General features: G+C 46.7%; 2 protein-coding genes across 2 annotated transcripts in view; one reads left to right on the forward strand and one right to left on the reverse strand.

Annotated features, from left to right (window-relative positions):
• Positions 1-1814: 1814 nt before the first annotated feature.
• Positions 1815-12316, forward strand: LOC137912726 (alpha-mannosidase 2x-like). Its single transcript, XM_068756860.1, has 23 exons — positions 1815-1946; positions 2320-2577; positions 2662-2806; positions 3537-3708; positions 3932-4059; positions 4254-4427; positions 4850-5036; positions 5456-5633; positions 5888-6090; positions 6885-7067; positions 7704-7818; positions 7916-7986; positions 8068-8233; positions 9135-9371; positions 9572-9694; positions 9886-10000; positions 10112-10245; positions 10407-10548; positions 10688-10821; positions 11057-11134; positions 11576-11770; positions 11853-11966; positions 12164-12316. Exons 1-23 carry the CDS (start codon positions 1815-1817, stop codon positions 12314-12316), a joined length of 3537 nt encoding a protein of 1178 aa, XP_068612961.1.
• A 5038-nt stretch (positions 12317-17354) lies between these two features.
• Positions 17355-26858, reverse strand: part of LOC137912723 (furin-like) — a 45063-nt gene continuing 35559 nt past the window's right edge. The window contains exons 8-15 of the mRNA XM_068756857.1: positions 23349-23561; positions 22429-22529; positions 21004-21107; positions 20274-20391; positions 19852-20031; positions 19514-19641; positions 18807-18935; positions 17355-18061 (exon numbers count right to left, since the gene is read on the reverse strand). Coding sequence (XP_068612958.1) covers positions 17355-18061; positions 18807-18935; positions 19514-19641; positions 19852-20031; positions 20274-20391; positions 21004-21107; positions 22429-22529; positions 23349-23561 — 1680 coding nt within the window. The remainder of the gene's footprint in view (positions 18062-18806; positions 18936-19513; positions 19642-19851; positions 20032-20273; positions 20392-21003; positions 21108-22428; positions 22530-23348; positions 23562-26858) is intronic.

The following is a 26858-nucleotide window of genomic DNA, read 5'->3' on the forward strand; positions in this document are numbered from 1 at the left end:
TTCTAAAATCTTGATTTGGCTATTGCAAACATCTGCTAAATACTTTACTTTTACATTTTATTCCATATGCAAAGGTTGTTTACTTGCCTTACTTTAGCTATGTATTGATGCCAAACGAATTCATTAATAATAATTTAGTAATTTGCACATTTAAATTGCATTGCAAGTAATCGTACACGCACACAATACTGAATTCTTTGTCCAGAAATGAAAGATTGATTAATTTATTTAATTTGACATCTAAAACGATCCAATCAGCTGATGCGCAGCTCCTCGTTTACCCATAAGCCTTTGCGGCAGCTCGGAGGCGCTTCCTGCTTCACTTGGTAATCTGTCATCCTGGGGAGAGAGCCACAAACGCGCTGTTTGGCTCGACAATCTTCCGGATTACGGTCCTTTGAATGGTAACGTCAGATTTCTCTTTGTTTTGTTCTCAAAGAGACGGATCTAAAGGTCCGTCATTGAATGTTCGATGATGTTTAGGTGGAAAGTGGATGCAGTAAAAAAAACAACAGCATCAGTCGCTCATTGTCTTGTTATCAAGCCATTAGTGTTTGTCTGTAATGTTAGACTTGAATCTGTCGTGCTGCTGCACGGCGTTTTCACGGATGCAGGAATGCTTTGTGAGCGCTGTTCACACGGATTTACGTCTAAATGACAATCTTCACGGTAACGCTGTGGCTACTAGCGCGCAAACCAGTCGAGTTCATGTAATGTTATTACATCTTTGTAGCTAGCGCTAGCATGCCCGTCTGCTTCGTCCGTGTACAGTCCGATATTAGTATTTAAGTTTGACAAGAGTACGTGAATGGATCAATGAAATAAGTATTTTTTTTACGTTTTATATATAATTAGTTGTCGCGTATCTGCGTTCAAACAAGACGGCATTCGAACTGTTAACACAACTTCTGTTGGATTGACAGCAATCTGTGCTAATGCTAAAACAGTCCCAGCCTGAGGAGTGAGCGGATTATGTCCTGTTGGATTTGTTCGCGGGAGGGGGGCAGGGGCAGGAAATCCTCCTGGTGTTGTGAAGAAATAAGTGCATATTTTACATGCTCCAATAATGAAAGCTTTTCTCCCCCAACAGCAAAAGAAGATCCTCCCAACTATCTGTCCATATGGCCTCGCTCCGGAGAGGGGGGGGGTATCATTTGTACCCTTTTGTTGTGTTGGACAGGATTACTTAAAAATGTTGGCGCGGTAAGCCAATCATTTTTTTCTTCTTCTCTCCCCTCTGCCCTTTTTTTTTTTTTTTTTTACACTGTCTGGAGTTTAAAGTGTAAATGGCAGCAGGAATGGAGGACGAGTGAACAAAAGGGTCTGCGCTGGTAGACGAGACGGCGTTGTGGAGTGGAGTCTGGACCGGGACTGCAGATCCACGACGGCACACATCATGCTGCAGGGACACTAGGGCCCCTGTGTGAGGCCCTCTCTGTGTGGCGCTTGTTTTTTTCTTCTCATGCAGCCTCATCAATTTGGATGTTTGAAAACAAGGGCGACTTTGAAGGAGCCCACCGGTGGCTGTGGTTTGGCCGGAGCTGACAGACTCCTTGCCAGCTATTGCTGCAGCGCTTTTCACTTTGGTCTCCAGTATGGTGCGTGGAGGCTGGAGGCTTTGCAGGAGCGGAACTGAGCTGTTAATATTTGCGTAGCAGATTACATTTTATTATTTCCCCTGTACTGCAAAGGATTGTCATTCAAGCTTTCAAAAAAAAAAAAGAAATTCTGTGCTGGGGAAACCCCCCCCCCCCCCCCCCCCCAGCTGATTCAAGGACATTTATTTACATTTGGGAAGAAGCCTGCGCCAGAGGATGAAGCTGAGGAAACAGGTGACGGTGTGTGGAGGAGCCATATTCTGTGTGGCTGTATTCTCGCTGTATCTCATGTTGGATCGAGTCCAACATGACCCTGCGAGGCAACAGAATGGTGGGAACTTTCCACGGGTAAGAATGAGTGTTGTCGTTTTAAATCTTAATATGGTTTTGTGATGAACGTATCAAGATTTTGTTAAAGCCCTTGTGGTTTGCATGAGTTACTTTTCATCCTGTAGCTCAAAGCATATTATGTATTATTTGTTTGAACATCCAAAATCTAAATGTTCATGTCAAGTCGCAAACATTTCTCAGAAACTTTATTGCTCATCAATCCCAGACTGCCTTTAGTTCTGGCTGAATCCAGAGATCTTTCATTACTCTCTTATTTCTAGTCTTGAAACGCACGTTTTGTTCACCCTAACGCAGAAGGAGAACGTGGGTGTAGTTTGCACATGTCCCGTGATGTTGGACCGCTGCGTGACGATGCCTGTGTGCTTTTTAGAGCCAAATCTCAGTTCTTCAGAACCAGATAGAGCAGCTCGAGCAGCTCCTGGAGGAGAACCACCAAATCATCAGCCACATAAGGGACTCTGTGATGGAGCTCACAGACACAGGAGCTGTGTCTCCCAGTGGCCACCTGCCATTCAGGAGTGCCAACGGCTCCTGGGTCCTGCCGTTCGATGGCCGCCCCAGTTTCTTTGCTATTAAGCCCCAGGATTGCCAATTTGCTGCAGGCGGTCCCGGTGAAGCAGATGTTCAGGTGAGCCGTTTATATTGCTTTATTTGTCGTTGGACTCAAATTTCGTGTTTGGTGGGTAAATGATGGGTTTGCGTTTCGTCTCAGATGCTGGACGTGTACTCGCTACTGAAGTTTGACAACCCCGATGGCGGCGTGTGGAAACAAGGCTTTGACATAACTTATGAACCCGCAGAGTGGGACAGTGAACCCTTGCAAGTGTTTGTGGTCCCTCACTCCCACAACGATCCAGGTGAGTCGTTTTTCACAGGCTGGTGATTATAGCCACAAGCGGTGAAATTAAAAAGACGCTGGCAACGGAGCACTGAAGCTATTTCAATGTTGGATGAGCTGATTTTCGACTGATATTTCCAGCCTTTTTAGCAGCCTGTCGCCTGCTTGCTCACTTGACGTGTCGTATGATATGCGAGCTAGCAGAAACCTGGACTTTTATCCATAAACCTTTAACATAATATGATTTATTTGGAGCAGCATTTGTTTAACGTCAGCTGTGAATGCTTCTTTCTTTTTCATATACATACATACTAAGTGTGCGCTCTAGTTCACGTAACGATTTCCATTTCATGATGGAGGTGGGGAAAGGATGTGGAACTCTGATTTCTATGAAATCTTTTAGCCAAAAAAATGTGTGCGCTAAATAAACATGATGTTTAGGGGCTGTAATATTATATTCTGTTGGACAGTCACGAGGCTATTTCAGTCGCTTTCTCTGAAACCACTCTGCTAAATGGCTTTCTGAGGGGAAGAGGTGTACTTGAATAAAATATGAGTTTGATTTTTGATCCATTGTGGCACTTTCCACAGAATTTTGTCTCCTACGCTGCTCTGTCATCTTGCCTTTGTATCAGCTAGCAATATGAAGGCGGGAAGTCTGTGTCGTTTCAAACAGAGTCCAATCGTAGGGGACGGTCGGCCAGCGATTTTGCTAATTGCTCATGGACGGAATCATCTTCTCTTTTTAGGTTGGATCAAGACCTTTGACAAGTACTACACGGACCAGACGCAGCATATATTAAACAGCATGTTGGTGAAGCTAGCAGAGGATCCTCGCAGGAAGTTCATCTGGTCCGAGATTTCCTTCTTCTCCAAGTGGTGGGAGACTGCAGACGTACACAAGCAGGAGGCGATGCGCAAGTAAGTCACTGCTTGGTGAAAGCATGCAGCTTTCCCCCGACTTCCCCTCCTAAATCTGGGAATCTGTTGAGATTTCTTTGATGCCCGCTGCTCTAGATGCAGTATTTTACTCAATGGATAGTGTTGGCGTTGGTCTAAAAATAGCTTATCTGCTTAATGAGATCCTCCTTCTAAGGGCCTGGATTATTGCCACCTTTTCTACTTTGCCCTCTCTCTCCAACAGGCTGATACTTGGAGGGCAGCTAGAGATTGTGACTGGCGGCTGGGTGATGACGGATGAAGCCAACGTTCATTACTTTGCCATGATAGACCAGCTCATCGAAGGACATCAGTGGCTGGAGAGAAATATAGGTACGCAAGGAAGCCGAAATTTTAAAGAATAATAATTAAATGCTTAGGAAGCTCCTTTCTTAAGCACCCAGTGGGGTGGGTGGGGGGTGGGGGTAAAATTCTTTCAGCACTCCCTGCTGTGGGCAATTTTGCTTAACATGTGCCCCCTTTCTTTTTTTAAACAATGATAAATCTGCCTCGTCTTGCCGTCATAGGTATAACTCCTCGCAGCGGGTGGGCGGTGGACCCTTTTGGCCACAGCGCTACAATGTCCTTTCTGCTGAAGAGGGCCAACTTGACCAGCATGCTCATCCAGAGAGTCCACTACTCCATCAAAAAGCACTTTGCCTCCACCCGCAGCCTTGAGTTCATGTGGAGGCAGTCCTGGGGTGAGCGGAGCAGAGCCAGCAGCGCCATCTGATTCAAGTACTAATCTTTGTTGAGCTCATTGCAGAGTGAGCCACGCCACTCCAGCTTTACCTTCACATTATCACAGTGTGTTATTGTCTCGAAGGATCCGTCACCGTTAATGAAATAAACATCTCCCGACACTTTACTCTTCATTTGTTCTAAATTAGGAAAGAAAAATCCGATTTGATCTTAGATAACAGAGATTGTCACTTTCTGATGTTTACTTTGGGTTTGTGTGTATTCTATACGTGTTGCTGCTTTAACCTGTTGCGTGAATGTTGCCAGTCTTTTCAGAAATGCCTTTTTAAAATAGCAAAAAGGTACATTCTGTCGGAGCAGAATATACCTTTTTCAGTGCATTTTAACCTCTCAAGCCCAAGCTTTGCTTTCTCCGTTTCAGACACCGGATCGAGCACAGACATCTTTTGCCACATGATGCCTTTCTACAGCTACGACGTGCCTCACACCTGTGGGCCCGACCCAAAGGTCTGCTGCCAGTTTGATTTCAAGAGGCTACCAGGAGGTCGGATAAACTGTCCGTGGAAAGTTCCACCAAAAGCTGTGGTTGAGGCCAATGTAGCGGAGAGGTGAGACACTGACTCTGATCCTGCTGGTTACACGGCGGTAGTGGTTGTTTGTTCATCAGTTCATTTCGTCATTGGTGCACAGTAACTTCAGAAATGTAATCTATGGCTTATTGGTGATTATTTAAGTTATTCACCAAAACATTCTGAGACTGCTGCTCTTCAAGCATCAGGAATCTTGGGGAAGCAATCTAAAAAAATGTCCCGCTTCAGTTCTCCTGTATGCGTCTTGATTTAGTCTTGAATGTCACCACATTGAGCTGCTTTTGTAGAACAACTTTCCAGATGCCTCGTTCCACCGGCTAATGGAAAACACCTGCAGGCCTGTGTCCTCCAAACATTGGCAGAAGGAGTGCAGTTTTGGTGCCAAGAAACATGTCCTCAATGTTTTCCCCCTGTCACTCTTCCTCTCTCTCAATCAGGGCGAACCTCCTCCTTGATCAGTACCGTAAAAAGTCCAAACTGTACCGCAGTAGGACGCTCCTTGTCCCCCTGGGAGATGACTTCCGCTATGATAAGGCACTGGAGTGGGATCAACAGTTCATCAACTACCAGAAGCTGTTTGACTACATGAATTCTCGCCCAGAGCTACACGTACAAGTGAGGGAATAATTTGTCACCTGTCAGTGTTTCCTTTTTCGGCGTTCTCTCGCTGCTCGCTGCAGCCTTTTCTCGTGATAATGAATCACGCGGCGATGCTTTAACTTGCCGACAGCGTGGAGAATCTGTCACGTCTCAAGGAAGGTGTTGTGTTGGATGAAAGTCACATGTGTAACTCTGGGATTGTGATACATTTGTTTTTTCTGTGGTAGAGTAAAGACTGTGCTTCTTCTTGTCTCTGGCTGCTGATCCAGGCTCAGTTTGGGACTCTCACAGACTACTTCAATGCTGTGTACAAAGCGCACGGCGTGGCCCGGGGCTCCAGACCAGCGGACTACCCCGTGCTGAGCGGAGATTTCTTTGCCTATGCAGACCGTGAGGATCACTACTGGACTGGCTATTTTACCTCTCGACCCTTTTACAAAAGCTTGGATCGCATTATAGAGTCGCATCTCAGGTGAGGGGGGGGGGGGGTTCAATGACACCTATGTGTGTTTGCACAGATGGCGCTGTCATTGCACGCCTGAAACAACTAGAATCTGCCCCAAAAGTTCATTTGAACACAGTGGAGGAGTAATGGGGGGGGGGGGGGGGCGTTTGGTTTGTTCCACCCCTGTGATGCCTGTGGAGGTAGTAACAGCACTGGGCCAGGTGATATCCTGATGTTGCGACAGAAATCCAGCGTTATAAGCACATAGGATAACCTTTAACTTTAACAGGCTAATGATTTGGCTTCCTTGTTACATCATGTCTGACCTTTTTCTCATCCTCTCCCAATTTGGAGGCATTTGTGGTCTACTTTCTTTGCCTAAGCCGCTACTGGCTGCGTTTTAAATCTCCAGCTCAACACTCGTATAATACATCATCAAAAATGTCGCAGAGGCATTCTGTCCTTCCAGTTCGTGTGTTTGCACAAAGGCCGAATTGTTGCTTCCAGCTTAGAGGAAACCGCAATTACTAAACTAAAGACTGTCATTGTTAATTACAATGCTTACAAAATGAATCATCAGTGAATTATAAGAACGTACCTTTCGTACATCGTTGAATTGAATTTTAACCGGGACCTTTGCAACCAATTGTAACTTTTTTTTTTCTCTCGGCTATGAACAATTAAAATGAAGACAAAATGCTTCTGGGATGCTTTCCAAACTGCTTAAAGATTAGCTGCCATCCTAAAAATAATGTAGTAATTTAAACTGTTTTGCTGAGTAGATGAAGCTGTTTATTCTCCTCTTGCTCATCTCCTTCCAGGGGGGCAGAGATCCTCTACAGCTTGGCGGTCGCAAACGCTCGACATGCTGGCATGGAAGGGCGTTACCCAATTTCAGATTATAACCTGTTGGTGGACGCGAGGCGGTCTGTCGCCCTTTTCCAACATCATGACGCCATCACTGGCACGGCAAAGGAAAATGTTGTCATCGACTACGGCACAAAGTAAGGATCTGAGACTCTAGCATATGTCAGAACTACTACTGTACTTTCGTCTTGTCCCATGAGGGGTCGCCACAGCAACCCAACGTTCTCCACTTCACCCTGTCCTTTGCATCGTCCTCCCCAACACCAGCCACTCTCATGTCCTCCCTCATGACATCCATGTATCTTCTCCTGGGTCGACCTCTAGCCCTGTTCCCTGGCAGCTCCATCCTCAGCATCCTTCTACCGATATAGTCCCCGTCTCTCCTCTGGACATGTCCAACCCATCGAAGTCTGGTTTCTCTGACCTTGTCTCCAAAATGTCTAACCTTCGCTGTCCCTCTCATTGTCTCACTTCTAATCCTATCCAACCTGGTCACTCCCGAGGAGAACCTCAGCATCTTTATCTCCTCCACTTCTAGCTCTGCCTCCTGTCTTTTCCTCAGAGCCTCTGTCTCTAAGCCGTCCATCATGGCTGATCTCACCACTGTCTTGTAGAGCTTTCCCTTCATCCTCGTGTCAGCGATAGAATACATTTATTTTAAACACTAACGTTATCTGATCTAGAAAAACTGTTACCCCTCTGCTATTGTATTTTTGCCTGTTTAATGCGTGGAGGCCTGCAGTTCTGCATTCATTGCTTCTCTTTCTACAAAGATTGCTGCGCTCCCTCATCGGCCTGAAGAGGGTAATCATCAATGCTGCCCACTTCTTGGTGATGAAGAACAAAGAGTTTTATCGCTTCTACCAAACGGAATCCTTCCTGGAGACTGTAAGAGGAAACGTGGAGGGACGCTGAGAAAGCTGTGTGTTCCGGTTCCTGTTGGTGCCTTCAGCTTGTTGTCTGTCTTTGTTTCCTGTTTGTGCAGGATGACAGACGTGCGACTCAAGACTCACTGCCTCAGCGTACGCTAATCGAGCTCAACCCAGCAGGGCCGAGGTATTACCAGTATCCCCTCGCTCTCTTCATCTCCGCTTGCATCCTGTGCCTCTGATTACTCCCCCCCCAATACGTTACCAGGTACGTGGTCCTGTTCAACCCCATTGAGCAGGAGCGGCTGTGTGCGGTCACCGTGTTGGTCAACACGGTCAAAGTGCGAGTGCTCACGGAGGACGGTCAGACGCTCCCTGTGCAGCTCAGCGCTCAGTGGAGCTCTCCCAGTCAAATGAGCGCAGAAGTGTTTGAGGCAAGTAGTAGCATCGGTTGTTTAATGTGCTCGAGACCGATCCTGAACTGCTGCTGCTTGTGATAAAAACAAATAAATAAAAAAACCCTCCAGAGGGATCTGTATGAAGTTTGGTAATTTAACTCGAGTCTGTGCCTGTTGGGACTGAAGAATAGAAAGTTTCACACCTCTACTCTGCTCGAGGCTACCTGAATGTTACATAGTACACCCGAGCCTCTGACTCACCTGTCGGAGCGGACGATGTCGCCCTGGGGCTTCTGCAGGTAGCAGGTTTTCACAGGGAAGAATAATACATATTTTATATATATAAAGGTTATATCTGGTGCAAGCGGTGGAGAAAAGGTCCCTGCTACGGCGATGACTTTAAATTGATGTAACAATTATTTCCAACTGAATATGTACAGAGAGTAAAGTAATAATCGAGTCCTCAGAGCTACGGACCGTACGGATTTCTTTTGATGTTTCCTTGCAACCAGGAACCAGAAGAGATGCATCGTCTTTCAATTCTAAAAAAATAAAACCCACCCAAGTTGAAGCAGCACAAATTGTGTATTGATTGTGCAGTAGTAACAAAAAGCTTCCCATCAGTATCCGCCACTGCTCCGGCGATTCTTTTTTTTTAATGTGTAAATAAAATTCCTCCGCAGAAAGTAATGCATTGAAAAGAGAAATCTAGTTTTAATGACGCCATCTTTCATCTTGCTTTAATTACAGCCCACTGCCGAAGCTTTTAGCTAATAAAGAATGCGTTATGGTCAACGCTCGTCGTTAAAATTAGCGAGGAAAGTCAAGCCAGGGGCTGTAAAACAAAGGCTTTTAGTGTCTGCACGCGCTTTTGGTTGTATGGATGACGTGGTTTATCACTATTCTCTGCCCCCCCCCCCCTGCCCCCCCCATCTAGGCTACGTTCATGGTTCGTCTGCCGCCTCTGGGTCTGGCTGTGTTCCACGTTTACGAGTCTCCTGATTCGCCCCTGACGCTCCGATCAGACACCCTGCTCCGGCTGCCCGGCCGGGGCGTCGCCGCTCGAGCTGGGGACCCACTTCCTGTCCGATCTCAGCAGTCCGACTCTCAGACCTTCTACATCAGCAGTCAGTCTCTGACCCTCGGCTTCTCTGGAGCCACCGGCCTACTGGAGGTTCGACTTTCACAAACTTCTGTCTGAATTGAAACCTTCTGAGATGTTTTTGTTTCCTGCGCATCATTTCTCGGTAAACCTGGGTCGTATTATCAAAGTGAACATGGCATGTCTCGTTGCTCCTCAAAAATCCTTTCATCTCTTCTGTGTTTTTTTTTTTTCTCTGTGACATTCCTGTTCAAATGCTTTTTCATCTCCAGAGTATCAAGCGGAAGGAGGATCCTGAGGAAGTGAAGGTTCAAATGCAATTCATGGTTTATGGCACCCGTCCCTCCAAAGACAAAAGTGGCGCCTACCTCTTCCTGCCCGATGGAAAGGCGAAGGTATTACTCTGTCATCGCCTGATGCTTGGCTGCCCGGGGCAAGAAGGCAGGCAGACTGCCTGCTGCGTCGTGCGTCCTTGAAACACAACAGAGTGTCTTGTTTTCATGCTGTAATCTCCTGTTGTTTCCAGTAATCTAAACAATATGAGCGCGCGCAGCTCACCGTTCTACTGCCCTGTTCTTCCTTTCAGCCTTACAACCAGAAGGAGCCCCCCGCGGTGCGTGTCGTGGAGGGGCCTCTCTTCTCAGAGGTGGTGGCATACTACCAACATTTCCAGCAGACCATTCGTATACACAATGTGCCAGGTACTAAATGTATCTCCTATCAGCTCCCTATCCAAAATAAATCTGTAATATTTCCCAGGAGGGGGGTCATGGGAAGTTTGAGTTGTTCTACTCCTGCTTTTGTTCTCCCAGGGGTGGATGGGTCGTCTGTGGACATCAGCACCACGGTCGACATCAGAGATCAGACCAATAAGGAGCTGGCGATGCGGCTGGTCACCAACATCCAGAGTGGGGATGTCTTTTACACGGATCTCAATGGCTTCCAGGTCACTTCCTTTATTTATCATCAAGTAATGAAACTTTCACCTGTCGTTTTAGTATGAAGGGTATTTCCAAAGATTTGAGAACTAACTGATAAGACATGATTACATTTAATGTGTATATAATTAAGAATGGATATCATCCTGTGCCTGATCTCTTCTTGTAGATGCAGCCTCGCCGCCACCACAGAAAGCTCCCCCTGCAGGCTAACTTCTTCCCCATGCCCAGCCAGGCGTACATTGAGGACGGCCGCCGCCGCCTCACGCTGCACACAGCTCAGTCTCTGGGCGTCACCAGCTTGGAGAGTGGTCTGTATCTCGTTCTGTTTTTATTCAATGCTTTTCCATGTTTGTTTCAATGGAGCTTATTCCTGAAAGTGTCCAGAGCTAATCCTTTTATCTTTGTGAGTGATGGAGGCCTTTGTCGTTTCTTTTGCTGCTCCATCAGGCCAGCTTGAAGTGATCATGGACAGGCGGCTGATGCAGGATGACAATCGTGGGCTGGGTCAGGGCCTGAAGGACAACAAGAAGACGGTCAACCATTTCCGGTTGCTGCTGGAGAGGACATCCACTGGGAACAAGGTCGGGAAGATGCCGATGAAGGCAGCTAGCGTAGTTGGTCAGGTTGGAAATTCCTCCACAGAACATCTAACTGTGTGGCGCTAAATGAATCAAACCTGTGAGCCATAGGAGTGTTGTGTCCGTCATGCTGCGCTCATTAAACCCTTTTGTTATCTTTTTTAACTACTAATTAACACCCCATCTGCTGTTATTGTCGTTTTTTTTGTCTCTTCCTTTTCCACTTCATTACCCTCAGCATGACGGCATCTTTGCCAAACTCTCCTCCTTTTTTTATTCTTTGCTCTCCAAAATCTTGAGCGGCGGAGTTCAAGAGGTAACGTTGCTGTGGCGACAGCCAGGGTGTTTGATAGCTGACATTAGTCTGTGCTGTACCTTTTTTTTTTTTTTTTTTTTACCTCCCTCCATAGACATTTCCAAACCAGTCCGTCTTCATGATGACGCTATTGAAAGTAACAAATTTACGGTGTGTCATTTGTCAAGTAGAAGAAACTGACAGAGTGAACGGCATCGGTTGATTTGTCGCAACTTCATCCCAATAATCCTGAGCAGTTTTACCACAGCGCTGTGTGTGTGTGTGTGTGTGTGTGTTTTAGAAGCCAAACATGGATCGATTAGCGCTGTCTGGATTAGAGATGAACCGTAGCTCGTCCTGATTAGAGCCTCTTCCACATGTAGTGTAGCAATGGCAAAAATGACGACTCGCTGACGCTGCGTCGGTCTCGCTTAGCTGATGTCTTTTTCTGTCCTCCTACAGATGATGGACAGCACAACAAATAGCTTCCCATCTATACTCAGTCACATGACCAACGCCTTTCTGAACCACGAGGTCCTGCCGCTGCCCGTCCAGCCCAAAAGGCGCGGCGTCCCTCCTCTGCAAACCTTCGCCCCTCTCAAGTCCATCATGCCCTGCGACTTCCACCTGGTGAACATGCGCAGCATCCAGAGCCAGGTGACGATGCAAAGAAGCAGCGCTCGCTCTGTCTACTCGGCCTATTGACTCAACCTGATTGTGTGTGTGTGTGCGTGAGCAGGAAGACGCACTCTCTCCGTCTCCGTACACGGCATTGCTTCTGCACCGTCTGGCTCTGGACTGTGGCATTGAGGCTCAGAACCTGGCCTTCAACTGCACCACTACCCAGGGACAGGTCAGGGGTGCTGCATAAATACGGTCTCACTTTCTCTGGAGTATTTTTCAAAGCTTGATGTTGCTCCTTTTTATTTGACTGTCTGAACTCTTCGACCATGAAAAGCTAAACTTGACATTTTCTAACCTCCGCATCAGTTTATAGGATTTGTAACCCCCCTCTTCCTGCCCTTGTTGTGTCTCTCTCTCTCTTCACAGCTGAGCATATCCGGGCTGTTCAGGAACCTGGACCTGCAGCTGCTTCAGCCCGTGTCTCTGACTCTGATGCACTCCAGCACCCCTCTGGCCAATGACTCCACCATTAGCCTGGATCCCATGGAGATCTCTGCCTTCAAGCTTAAACTGCGCTAAAGAGCCAATGCGGACTAAACGAATCAATGAAGAATATACCGGACTCCTTGGACCGAGAGCCGGGCCCATGGAGGGGGTCAAAGACAGGCACCAGTGGGATCCGGATCTCCTGTTTTGTCGAGCTGAACCACAAAGACTTGAAGTTTGAGACCGTAGCTGGACTGACTGCACAGCAGGGGGGGGGGGGTCAGACGTTAGCTGCCACTGTGGACAGCGTGTCTCCGGGTGAACTTGAAGCTCTTCCGAAATGAGACCGACTGCCAAGAGCTGATCTTCAGATGCAACTGTAGACCTGTTGCCTCTGGGATCTCATGTAGTTCTGCTTTTTAAGAACTCGTCTTTTTCTACACTCGCTCCATCCTGGAACGAACTACTGAATGTAAATATCAAGGTTGGTGGGTGGGGGGTTCGTGCCACATTCGTGCAATTTCCAAAGCTTTATTTGGTATGTGGGTATTTCATTTTCTTTATGTACTCTGAAGATGACAGATCACAGCACTCATTCTTTTTTTTTTGTACCCATTAATGTAACGTGGACAGCAGTTTTGATTCTTTGATTTTACCCCAACAGACTCGAATGCAGCCGTGGGTGGGTCGGTCTCTTCATCGTCTCATGAGGAGGCCGTCTCCGTTATGCTGCTGCGTATCCGAGTCCCGGAGCTCCACGCCACTGCGTGGAGAAAACGCGCTCTTGAGTGTTTATAGGATGAGCCATCTCCTGCCGCGTTGGCTCGTGTTCCCCGTTTCCCTGTGCTTCCTCTTGGCTGATTACAAACCCGTTGGAAGGCGTGTGCATTTCAACCCCCCAGTCCATCATCCCTGGCTGGTTTTGTTCGCCGCGCTGTATGCAGTAGAAGACTAGACAAAGGCCATACCTCAATGGGACACTGTGGCAGGTATCAGTGGAAGCGTCTGTAGAGTTAATGTTCTGGGAGTATCAGGGTGACGGTGTGTGTGTTATCAGGGACCATTCATTGTGCCGTTGAGTGCTATCCATCAGTCTGGCTGTCTGTGCCGGCGCAGCTTCTAATATCAGGACAAAGGCAAAATCCCAGCGTCGACTGTGATGTAGATTAAAGGTGTAGTTCCCTCTAAAATAAAAACCGACTCTCCCGCTCTGGTATTCAGCTGTGCAGATGCATTTTGTTTTAGAGCTACCAGTCTAAAGCTGTGAAAATTATTATTCTACCATCAAATGTTTGTGTTAAAATGTTAGTCTTTTTTTTAATTTTCCAGAGAGCGAGGTTTATTAATTTTTCAGTAGTTTTCTACAAACAGCAATCCTAAACCCAGAATAAAAAAATAATATATTGCAAATTTAAAAGTAGCACAACTCATTCTGGAATCAAACTGGCATTTTCACTGGCTAGAGATTCTCTAGTCTAGGACGTATGAAATGATTTTACTTTCCTGTGATCGTGTCACTATTTCCTCTGAGATTTGTGCCGCCGCTCTGCTATGTAGCCGAAGCTGAATGGATTTTATTTTTAGTGCTCGGTGCATGAAACTGTATAATTTAAGATTTGACAGTGAGTAGATCAGCTTCCGATTTGCCCCAAGTTTTAATATAGAAAGAAATAACCGTATGATCTGAAGTACTTTTGATCATATAGTGTGCAAACTGGAAACTCGTGACTGAATATACAACACCACGTACTATGCATACTATAAATATGAGTCCATCGTTTACGATTATAGGATGCTTCATTGTGCAAAAGGAATGTTGGGTTAAAACAAAGTTCTTACAGTGATGCTCTTCTGTAGTCTCTCTGCAGAATTCGGGGGCTGCATATTTTCCTGCTTGTGTAAAATGGTGAAGTAACAGAGGGACTTCTCAAAAGCAAAAGCATCGAAATATGAATATTTGATGAAGATAACTGATGTAAGAATATATACCTGTGATTGTCTTTTTTTTTTTGGGTGCGTGTGATTTTATTTAACCAATAACAACCTTTCTTGACCAAATATTTTTTTCCTGTTAAGCTGCACGAGTCTGTCTCACGGCGTGGAGGATGTTGTCATCTGTGTCCAAAGCTGAGGCTGGACGTCTCACTGCCCAGCTGTGTTCCCACTTTGTGCTTACATCGCACTCTGTGTCCTTCTACTTTAGCCTCTCATCTTCTTCTTCATTCTCCATGGGAGGGCTTCAGCTTTGTTGCCCTCCTCCTCCTCTGGCCTGTCTGCTCTATGCATCCTGCCTTCAACCCCCCCAGCAGAGATGGACATTTCAGTCATCCTGGATTTCGCTGCATCTTGAATTTACATTTTCCGTCTTGTCGTCACCTTTCCGTAAACCTTCCCTCCTGCTGATGTGATGTTGCACCTGTCTGTTTAGATGTCATTTAAAAATGTGATCCGTATTGTAGCACTGTTTATTTGTTCAGAGGTAATATATGAAGCCATGGTGTCATATGTTTATTCTTGGGATGGGGGGGGGGGGTTAAAATTGCAGTAGAGTTTAAGAGATGAATGAAGTCAATAAAGACCAAACTACAAAACTGTCTTTCTGGAATTTGATCGATGAGTTCAGCCTTTAATGAATCCCACTGCATTGTCCTGTGTTGTAGTCTGCCCCCCCCCCCTACCGGTAGGGGGCAGTGTTGAGTCAGAATGGTCTACTCTAGATACCGTAATAGCCCTAATGGACTGTCCGACGCGTCTAAAAGGTCTCATGCGCTCATTAGCGGCAGCACATTTCTGTTTCCGAGGCCCAGCTGTAATGCCCGGTGGGACCCCCCCCCCCTACCCCCACCGGGGGGCGGGGCCCGCCTACATTTCATTCCTTAACCTTTGTGTGAAGGATAAACCGAGCCGTCTATTTTTGGATGCGGCCCAAAGGCGCAGCAATAATGTTCGACCAGCTGACATGATGAGGCTGGGGCGCCGTGAAATCAGCTGATTTGTAGCTGTAATTATTTTTTCTTCCAGTGCGTGCGTAGTCATTAGACTGCGCCGCAGAACATGACGGCTAATTAACGCAAAGCCTAAAGAGCATGCAGGGAGGGAAACGAACGGGCAAGAAACCGATTAGGGCGCAAGAGAAAACACGCAGCGAAGGTGTGAACGGAGCGACGAAAGGCGTTAAAGCGCCGCTTTCAGTGTTCGCAGAGGTTTATAATGCAAAGGAAGGCCCGACACGCTGAAGGGCACCGCGAGTTCTCCCGGTAGATCTCATTATGAGCCAGAGAATAAACGCGCCTTACCTGCATGGCTCTGTCCGGGGCTACTGCAGAGAGAAGGTGGTCCCTGGTGGCCCCGAAGTGCAAAACACAACAACAAACCGTAGCGCACAGGAAAAAGAAATCATGCAAAGATTGTAGGTATGTATACCTGCCGTGAACAGGGCCCTGAATTTCTTCGGTGGCAGCCATAATTACATATAAACTTTCGTCAGAAAGACGATCCAATCAGCATCCAGACCCTGGTCACGGCAGGTACTTTTCTTGTCTGCGTGATTCCTTTTTTATTGTGTGCGCTACGATTTGTGGTTGTGTTTTGCACTTCACTGGGAAACAGTTCCTTCAAGGCTTTTTGAACAGCACCGCTTTTGTTTGCAATTCGACAATAGGGAGAAGATCGGATGCTGGCACCGAGATGAAGCTCAACGCCCCCCAGAGTGATCCCACTTCAGACAATGATGAAGCAGTGAAACATCTGCTCTTTTGGGTGCTGCTCGTAATGGCCGGGTTGCTATTTGCAATGCATAAACCCCTTAAAGGTTTGAACATCTGGCAGTTTACAAAACACAAAAAGCCTGTCTAATCTGTGCAGTCATTTTTATTCCAGCATGAAGCATCTCCACAATATTAACATTGTAAGTTAAATAAAAGGGTACAAAACAAACATACGAAATGTGAGACGATTATCTCCTTGTATCTTAACGACTGTCACCGGTCAAATCAAATACCTTTGATTCACCTTGTGCGGAAAGTTTTTCGTGTATTAGATGGGAAATGAAAAATCTGTTTGTCTCTCAATGTATGATGCTCGCAACGGGAAGGGAAAGCATTTCACAACTGATGAAGACATTCTGGGAGAACAGCGACCCTCTTCTATAAGTCAATGGAATTTGATGGCCTGATATTCCTCTGCCGTGGCAGCGATTCCGACTGTGCCTTGATATGAAACGCAGCATCCTCCTCATCAAACAGCCCGCGGGACGTTTTCGTGTGCCGTCCCAGTACGCTGCGCAAATCTGCACTGATGCTTTCTTACTATTAATGAACAGCGTCGTGACTTCAAAACCTGGCATGAGATTGTAAAAAATATGACATGTTTATCCATTCATCCAATCGCACCTCTTACCGACAACAGATTCCGAGGTGATCCCAGGATAGATGAGATAAGTAGTCCCTCCAGCGAGATCTGGGTGGGGTGGGGGGGTCCACTCGCAGGAACATCTCCAAAGAGGTGCCAAAGGTTAATAAAACAGAATAAATGCTAATGTATCACACCTGCCTGTGATGATGATGTGCCACTGTGTCATCACAGTGTGCTGGATCACGTTCTGCTGTGTCTCAAAGACAACTAAAGATGTTTTGATGATTGTTCTTATACTAACAATTGAGCTCGGAGACTATATTTCCTTTTTCCTAGAAACTGGGACCGTTGCGCTTGAAAGACGAGATGTTTACCGTTTAGGAGGCCCTGAGGTATAACGCTATCATGTCGCCTCATGGGAAAGGAGTTTGCAGGATCTTTGGAGCTTTGGTCCTATACTGGGAGTCAGATAACATAGAAAATTTCTGATGTTATTATAAATATATGTTTTACCATTCTGTTCCCTCAGCATTATGGGAAAGCATTGCTAAATTTCAGAAGCATCCATTTTGACCCATCCGACAGGATAATGTGGGGCGGCTCATTTGAGCAAAAATGAGCAACTGCATAACAAAAAAACAAGAATCAAATGAGATAAATAAAAAATGTCAATAAATAGAGGAAAATGCAAATGACTGATTCGTTGATGTCCTACTTTGTGTTTTTTTGTCGCGTACCAGCTCCATCCAGTCGCAGCGGGACGCTGCTGCAGGCTCGGCTAGATGGAACTCTGTGTCTTGATGAAAGACGTCCTCTCGCTGTGCCCATCCGCTTCCTCGCTGTCTGATTCAGACTGGTAGGAGATCAGGTCCTCGTCCCCCCACACAGTGGGGATCCCCTTGTAGCATATCCGTGCTTTCCTATCCCGCCCTTGGCCGATGCCAAAACCAAGGCCCACCCTTACCCCCCTCATCTCTGAATACGCAGAGGGCAGTTTGGTCCTCCAGCGCAAGGAGGCACCACGGGAGCGCATCTGCAGCAAGAGGAACACCCCGGCGAAGGCAGCGAGAATGAAGGCGCAGCTGAGCACGGCGATGACGGCTGGCAGCTGAGTGGAAGGAGGGCTGCCGAGCTCTGGGGGCTCTTTGTCTTTTCCTCGGCCATGTGCTGCTGCTGGGGTCCCCCCCTCTGGCTGGACGCCGGCAACCTGAAGCGGCCCGACTGGTGTGGATTTACGCAGGACTTGGTTCTGGTGCGGGCAGGAAGTGAAGACCAGACGGCTGTGAGGTGGACAGGACAGGCAGTCTGTAGGTCCGGTGCCGGAGCAGGTGAGGCAAGCGGGGTTGCAGGGCAGGCAGGCCTGGACGGAATACAAGTCGACCCAGGTCTCCAGGGAGAGGTTGAGCAGCTGCTGTCCCGACGTAAAGCCCAGAGGACACAGCTTCACACAGCCCTGGAGGAAGAGGTAGAACCCGGGGCTGCACTCTGGATGGAGAGTAGAGTGGAGAATGAAAGCACAAGGGAGGTCACTTCTCACGAGGTCCAGTACAACTGAAGAATCTGCTCCTTTGTGGTTTCTTTGAAAGCTCACTGGGAAGAACTACAGTTTTCACATTTTCAGAAAGCAGTTTTTCCACCAAGTTGTAAATTATTTTTGCTTTTTCCGCTGGGAGATATTTGTTGCATCACCTGAACACTGTCTTGTGTCGCTATTTTAGAATAATTACACAATCCTTTCCAGTAACCTTGGGCTAATTTCTCACAAGTTTTTATGATACAGGGTCTCTGTAAAAAAATAAAATAAAAATGCAACCAGTAATTATTGAAATGTGTGTTTTTAAATAAATGATGTAAAAGACTGGAATCATTAAAGCCTCTGAAGGCTTCAAACTCATCTGCCTTTCAATGAGGCAGTCGTGCTCCTAGACAGTTGTTGACAGCATAGCACAGCCTTCTTCTTCTTCCTTTAAATCTCCCCTGCTACTCCTTTATGCATCCCATCCATCCATATACACACGCATGCATAGCCTGCGTTCTCGCATAAACAGCACAAGAGGGGGAAAACAGCCAATCTGTATTCACAACATTAGTTTTAAGCAAGCTAAACTACTCACCACAGCCCAAAAGAAAAGCCTGTTTAGCACTAATGACCGTGCGCCAGAGCAAATACAAATGAGCCCATTCAACTTAAGTAGCTCCCGTTCGCAGTTGGCGTGCCGAATGATCTCACCGATGCAGATCTGTTGGGCATCAAAGGTCTTGCAGCTGTTGTTTGACGGCCGAGGGAAGTCGGATGATGAGGGGTTGATGATGCTGGCTCTGGTGCCCCACAAGATGAGGGTGAACTGACTCAACACACCTGAGAGAGTTTGGGGGGGGAGTCAGCGACAGATGAAAAGAAGAGGCGTGAGATGTGGATGAGAATATTAATGTAATTCTTCACCGAGAGCGTACTGGGCTGAAAAGAGGATAAAGGGGTGGGGGGGGGGAAACAACACCGGAGAAGGATAAACACAGGCTGAGGATACAGATGCATTCCTACAGCCTTTTATTTCCCAAGATGCTGAAAGTAAACAAAGCCCTAGGATTGGACTTGGACAAGATGCTTCCGTTTGCGCCTGTTAACAGAAAATGCAGCTCAATACAGGAGTTGTAAAAAAAAATCATTCCCAAGATAAAAAAGTTCAGAAGGTTGCATGCAATTTTTTTTTTTTTTTTTTGCAGAAGGATATTTTGTTAGCGCGGCAGCCGCCAGGGGTTTAATCGCGCCCCCAGAACCAAAACTTGGTACCAACTGAATCAGGAGAGCGGGCCAGGAAGAAAATAGAAAGTGAGAAGAGGCTAGAGAGGGACGGGCATTGAAAAAATGTGAAGAGGGACTTGAGTTGATGAGGGGATTGATGCGGCTGGGCTGGACAGCTAATGATATGGAGTTACCATAGTCACGACCATTGGGGAGCACGTTCTCAATTTCCAAGGTCCATTCCCCTTGGGGGTCCTCGTCCCATGAGTGGGTGGTCATGAAGGACCAGTCATTGAATCCCTCTGAGGAAAAGTCGTTGGGTCTGAGAGAACAGGGGGGGGGGGGGGGGGGGGCACAAAGATGTATGCTTTATTTTTCCGCATCGCTTCTTCCCAGCGAGCCTGCTTGTGGGAATACCTGTCGACGAGCGGGGGGGGGGACTGAACCACACACACACACAAACTCACGACGTGTTCATCTGTGTGTGCGACAGATGTGAGAGATGTGTGTATTAGGTGGCGTGCTTGTTCACCTGGGGAACAGAAGGGTGGAGCATGTTCCCAGCGGGCTGATGAGATGAATGGCCAACTTTCCTCTCTGGTTGTGAGAGAGCGTGAGGCGAGCCTGAACGTGTTCCAGAGAGCCGACATATTCCGGCCGTCCCCAGCAGGCATCCACGCTCTTGCTGAACACCAGCTTGTTCCCGACATCTCTGCAGAAGCGGTGGGCAGAGAGTGGTTAATGTCGTGTGGCTGCAGAAGCGGACACACACACACACACACACACAGAGGCCCGTGCTGCAAATCTTTGCCACCATCACAGCTCTGGGCAGAATGCTATCAATCAGACTGGGCTGGAATTCAGAACAACTGCTTTTAGGGAGGCTGAATTCACTGCAGTTTGAACACATTACACAGAGCTTCAAATGACCCCCCCCTCCCCCCCCCCCCCGACCTTGGTTCTGTGAGCATGGCGTGAACACACTGGTGCTGCGGTCCAACTGTGGTCCAGTTCTGTGCCAAAGCCACCATAGCACCTGCATCCAAGAGCCCATAACCGTAGGAATGACTCACTGTGGGGGGGGGAGAAAAAGGCATGTCGAGAGTGGCAGGTGGGCGGATTGTGGCGAACACAACATCACATCAAGAAAACTGATAGTGAGCTATGCACTCGATTATAGTCAAATGAATAATTGCTCCTCAGTCCCTAAAACATATGAAAATCCTCGATTTAAAACGCAGCAATCCGATAGACTGTATGGAAACAACCCCCCTTCCCCCCCGCCCCCCACCACTGCGTAAACATGGACCTAGAGTAAGCCAGGAAAATGAATTCTAAAAAATGAAAATGTGAAATCTAAATTGTTGTTCGAGCACATCGGCAGACATTACGATGCATTATCTTACTTTGTCAAATTGCAGGTGAAGCGGAGAATGCAAACCGCAAGTAGCCTGACAGGATGTTATTGTGTGATTACTTTGTGCACAGAAGCAAACACGCAAATAAATCTGCTGTGCACCGAATGTATTTGTTCTTAAGTTAAATAGTTATTTGCATAATAATTACTTCTCTATTGAATGCAAGTCGGATTTACACACAAGCTTCTTTTTTTTGGCTTTCATAAGGACCTATATTCTGACACAAAAAGCAACATGTGCTTGATTTGGTCCAGCCGGCCTCTAACCTCTACGTCCCACTCCGTTGGTCTTCCAGTCTGTGGCGCCGAGGTGTCCGGGCTGGGCTGTCCTCACCACCAAGTGCTGCATGTCTCTCCAGGTCAGGTTCATGCTGCACAAATGCAGAAATATGTACCGATCGCTGGTATTACCTTCTAAAATTTTGCACACAATGACAAAAGCCGGGTTTTGCTGACTTCGGCTTTTTCAAAAGGAAATACGAGGAGGTGTGGGACACAAGAAAAGATCGGGAATCCCACATGTTATGCTGTTTTGTGATATGTCTGTACTTATATTGCTGTGCTTTTAATGCTATAGTGATGAAAGGTCAGGGAACACAGTAAAACAGTGGCTACAATATAGTGGAGGACCGTCTTCCCCACACCGTAATAATACTCTCTAATGAGGACTGGGAGTGTGGGGGGGTCACCTTCCACACAGTGTAAGACAGTTTTTCTTCTCATCGATTTATTGGGAGTTGCAGCAGAGAAGATAATGAATCGCACTCGTGCAAAACCACGGTCGGCAGAAAACAACAAATGCACTGTGGCACTTCGCCTCCACATCAGCATTCACATCTCACGCCCTCTCGTGTCTTATTAATTGACAAGTTCACCCGTGCACTCAATGTCACCTCTGCCGAGAGGAAAGGGGAAAATAATAAAAAGGCCACACGGCCAAAAAACACTCTGCCTCATTAAATGATTGCATCTATGAGAGGAGCGTGTTCCCAGTCTGATAAACTGGCTATCCTGTTATTGCTGCTGCCTGTCAGAAGGGACGCGGCCGCTCGCTGACAAACGCTTACAGGCTCGGCTGCGTGGAGGAGACCTCAGCCGTCAGCCAGCGTCCCTCTCTCAGGCTATCAGAGGGGACAGTGAGACACGGCGGACGCTCCGCCTGAAATGAAACTGGGCTTTGAGGCAATACTTGATTTGATTTGACACCTGCTGGCTAATCGCTAACGTAGGTAAATTCGGTATAAATGGATGACTGCTGACCGATAAGAGGATTTAGCACCCGGCGGATAAAGATGGGAACATAACGGCGAGCACAGAGCTGCCGACGGAAACGTGGATTTTGGCAGCTGAGGTCCAGAATGAGCGATGATGAGTGGCGCTCTGGAGTTTCTACAGGTATTCAGACGTCTCTGTGGGCTGCAGCTGCTGATTTGTCTCGCTAATTAACGGATTATCAAAAGCTTAATTTACTGAGGGAAAAAAAACAAAATCAGAGCTGGGATTTAGGCACACTGCTGACTGCTAGATGTGTGTGTGTGTGTGTGTGCACACACTCAAACAAACACCTATCATCACAGCACAATGGAGAAAATGCAAAGGAATAACGATCTTTTTTCTTGTTGACTGTTCATTATTGTAAAATGAAAGCTAAATAGTTACAGTATAGGATTAAGAGACGTTGTTCCGACTCACTTGGCCTCCAGAGACAGAGCGATGATCCCAGCAGCCAGCGGGGCAGACGCTGACGTCCCGGTGTGAGAGTCGGTGCATTTTTGCCTCAGGTCTGTGGTCACCTTGGAGACAGGAGGAAGAGGAAAGCAGTCATACAGTTAAACAGACACACAAGAAGTTCCTCGCCGTGGGAGGGGGGAAGTTTCACGGCGAGAAAAGCTGAGAGTGAGTCGTAGAAGAGGAGAAGGCAAGAGGAAGTCCGTCAGTGACTGGAGATGGGAAGCCCGCGGGTCGTGCTGGAGCCTATCCCAGCAGCCAACGGGTGAGAGGCGGGGTACAACCAGGACAAACCACCAGCTCATTGCAGTGCCACAACACACACAGACAATCATTCACACTCACACTCACGGACAATTTGGTGTAACCAATTCAAACATGCAAACTCCTCTCAGAAAGGCCGCAAGTCGGATTCGAACCTGTGACCTTCTTGCTCTGCGCCACCGTGCTGCCCCACCCACAAACAGCCAAAACATAAAACAAAGTGATCAAAACTAGTAGTCACTTTGGATAGAATAAAACTGCGTGCGGTCCACAAAGTAACTGCTGCAGTACAGCGCTTCCTTTCCCTCTGTTGGATGAGTTGTATATTTGCTTGCCTGCAGCACGCTCCTAGTAGCACGTAGCAGAGAACGGCAGCGTTACGGCTGTTTCATGTTACCGTACGTCCCCGAGGCGAGTCTTTCTTCAGCTGACAAGCAGCCAGGAGGAAACACGTGTGTTTGTTAGCTTCACATCAGTCGCTCTGGTTTTCACAGACTGACGCAAGTTTATGAGTTGATATCGGACGTACGTGCTCCAGCCTTTGACTGAGTGACACGGGGTGTGAGATGTAAGAACGATTCGTTTTTATGCGTCATGTCGACACTGACAGCGCCACCTACTATTTGCTTCTCCCCTGGGTTTCCGGAGCTGAATGTGGTGGCGAGGGTGGAAGCGCATGGCTCGCTGTACCACGGCACGTTGCCCGACTGTGTGGTGCTGCTGATGGACAGGGTGTAAATGCTGTTAGTGTAGCCGTCACAGTTGCAGTTGTCCTGCTCCCGGCCACCGTTTCCCGAAGCCCACACAAAGATGGAGCCGCGTCCGTCCCGTCCCTGCGGTATAGGAAACACAAGAAAAAGAAATGCATATGCTTAAATCATGAACCACAGGAATGCACAGAATGAAACGGGAGAGAGAGGCTTAGCAGGAAGCAGCCGAAGCGTAGCAATCAAGCGTCTGACAGACGTACACGTCTCACCGCGATAATGCCTCGTCGTTTACTGAACGCGCTTTGTTTCAGAAAGAGGCGTTTGTTAAGTAATACATCATAATTCGGGCGACTTACTGCGGCAGAACATCTGGTAACAGACAGAAGAAATGTAATTACAGCATCTACAGAACTGGGGCATGATGAATGACGTGTGACTCTGGGAAGGAGACTGCACGCGCAAATACAAGAGCTAAGAGGTGCACATTTAATCCAGGCGGTTAAAACTCTCAGGCGAGTTTACGATTCAAAATGTCACTCAATGTTTTTTTTGAAAGAAACAAAGGATGTCCTTGCCAACCCCAGTTCCCTTTGGCTCAGGCTGAGGAAGCAGTGCTTTTTTCTTGTCTTGTCAGTGGAACACAGTTCCTTTTCAATCAGCGACCAGGAACTTCATCAGCGGTGGAAAGTTTTGGTCTTTAGAATTGATTTTTGAGATTTAGAGTTTACTTCCACACTGTTGATCGGTTGATCCCTGCCCTACAGGGCTGATCTTATGCCTCTGGACCTCTGTCTCTGAGGTCGTGTGACGAGTTGTCGAGTGTCCATGACAAAGACAGAGAGGAACGGCATCTTTAGACAGACAGGTCTTTTCAACATATTTTTTTTAAAGGGCTTTTTATTTAATTTAATTTTTAGTTTTGCAGTCATATTTTATTATGTTTTTTCTCTTTAGAAAATGTGATAACCAAAACTGTTATTCTTTGCAAGGCCTTTCCAGCACTTTAATTGTTTTTATGTGAAGCGCCTATTTTTCAGTGCAATGCCAAATAATCATTATTAACTCACATCTCTTCCATTCAGCACTTTATTACATGCCGCAAGCAAATTATTTTGTCAAAGAGTGAAAGCAGCAATGCAGACAAGGTGACTTTCAGATTGAAAGTCAAACAAAAACAGTGTAAAGTCAGAAATAAAAACTCTTCTTCCACCAATGGGTTGAATCAAGTGGGTGGATTCATTTTGTAGAACAAAACAATAAGATTAGAAAGAAAGAAACAGACGAATTGAGGGTGACCCTTTTCTTTTTTTTTACATCCCACATGTGGAGAAAAAACAATGAAACATCAAGAAGCAGGAAAAAATGTCAAGATGAGAGACACAGTGTATTTCATGTATTTCTCCAGTCTCGTTTATCCACAGAAACAGTAAAACATCAAACTAGAATTATGTCCTTGCCATTCCACGCCTCCACCAACCAGCAAAGTTGTATCTTCCATCCATGCCTGTCCAGAATCATCAATCTACTGACAACTTTTAATTAAAAGAGATTTTATCCCCCCCTCCCGACACACAATGAAAGTTACTACTATATTGACATGTGACATCCCAGTGATAAATCTCCTGTTAACAACATGCCGTCTTCATCGTGAGGTGTTTTTGCTGCCTGGCGCAACAGTAATCACCAATAATGATAACAAACCAAATCAGCTTGCGATGGTCCACCAGTGGAAAGATCAGGCCAGGTTCACCGGTTATCACCCGGGGGCGAGGAAGTGAAGAAGGTGCACTCGTACAAGTAGCTTGGGGTCTAAATCAATAACAATCTGCACTGGTCTAACCTACAACATTGCTGCCTTGAAGGGTCAGAGCATGCTGTTCTCCCTGAAGACACCCACATACAAAATTGATCTGGCATGACTTTGTCAAGCTTGTCAATAAGTGTTAAAGTGCAATGAGAAAAATAGAAGGAAACAGAATTCCTGCTCCTGTTTTTGCAGGCATCGCCACTAAAACCAAAATCTGACTGGACGCCATGTTTAGCCAGGCAGCGCCGTCCTTCAAGTATGGACGGCGCAGCAATGAAGCCACATATTCTGAAAGATGGATGTTTCACACACACACACACATAGCTTTAACCTGGCGGAAGAAAAGATCTCTGATGTCTCCAGTTTCAAGGTGGGCAGTCGAGATTAGTGCCAATAAGGCAGTATCTGACTAAATGTGATTAAGATGCTCCTGATCCCAAGTCCTGGTGATGAACAATGTCTAGAAAAATGTTTCTGTAAAATGTTATGATATCACAGTGACTCGCTGTGAAGCTGACTTTTGGCCTGGAGGATAGAAAAATTCCATTAGGGCATCATTAGCATATGAATGATTGAGTTATGGCTGATAGTGAATAATTACCTTCATCTTTGACCTTTAAGAGTTAAAGTCGTGGTAAAGGTCAGCCGTTAATGTCAGAGCGGATTTGAACGGTTGCTGCTAGTAAGGAAGGGTTTGGGGTCAGTCCCACCTGAGGACCTGAGAGCTCACATGTTTTCCCATTCTACTCTGGCTTCCTTTAATGGTCCGAAACGTGCAATGTCTGTCTGTCTGTCTGTCTGCAATGTAATAAACCGGTGATCTGATATTGACCCTGCACACAATACGGTGGTTAGGGAAAATGGATGGATGACTAGAATGCCCAGTGCCTCAGAGCCTGGCTGTTGCAGAGACAGAGGCGTCCGTGCGGAAACTTGCCCAGGACTTTAGTTTCGCACGGAGCGCTAGTAAAAAATTTAATGAGAAAAAAAATGAAAAACTGAAAAGGTGGACCGAACCGAACATGCAGAACCGAAGCGTTTCAATACATGGCGTGAACCATTACACCCCTAATAAGTTCCAATATTGTGGCTTCTCAGTCCATCTAAATACAAAGATGTGCTTCTTATCAGTGTGCTGCAACACGCCTTTCTCTGGCATGGCCAATCAAATGTGAAGTACACAAAGAGACCTCAGAGGCTTTTTACATGAGCTTATTTTCCATATAGGATTATGCATTTAATTCTCTTAATTGACTCCCACCTCTAAATCTGCACATTGCCCGTGAAACAGAAACTGGGGAAAGTCTATTCCTGCTGTGTGTTCAATGCTGACTGACTCTGAACCATTCTGTATGCTAACATTAAGAGTCTTGGGGGCTCTGGGCTAATCCTCCTAAATCTTCCGGCCCTATTTTCGACCTTGTGCTGCCTTTGCTGCAGGCTGCACTGGGACACGATGACATTTCAGCGCCAGGGGTTATCTCACTGCCAGGGAAACACACATTGAGGTCCTATAGTGCTGCTGTCAGGCCATTTTGTCCTCACTGAACACACTGTGACACGTGGATTATTTCCAATTTTAGGATGTGAAATTATGACTCATTCTATTTGAA

The sequence above is a fragment of the Brachionichthys hirsutus genome, unplaced genomic scaffold (assembly GCF_040956055.1).
Source record: "Brachionichthys hirsutus isolate HB-005 unplaced genomic scaffold, CSIRO-AGI_Bhir_v1 contig_1405, whole genome shotgun sequence".
NCBI lineage: Eukaryota > Metazoa > Chordata > Actinopteri > Lophiiformes > Brachionichthyidae > Brachionichthys > Brachionichthys hirsutus.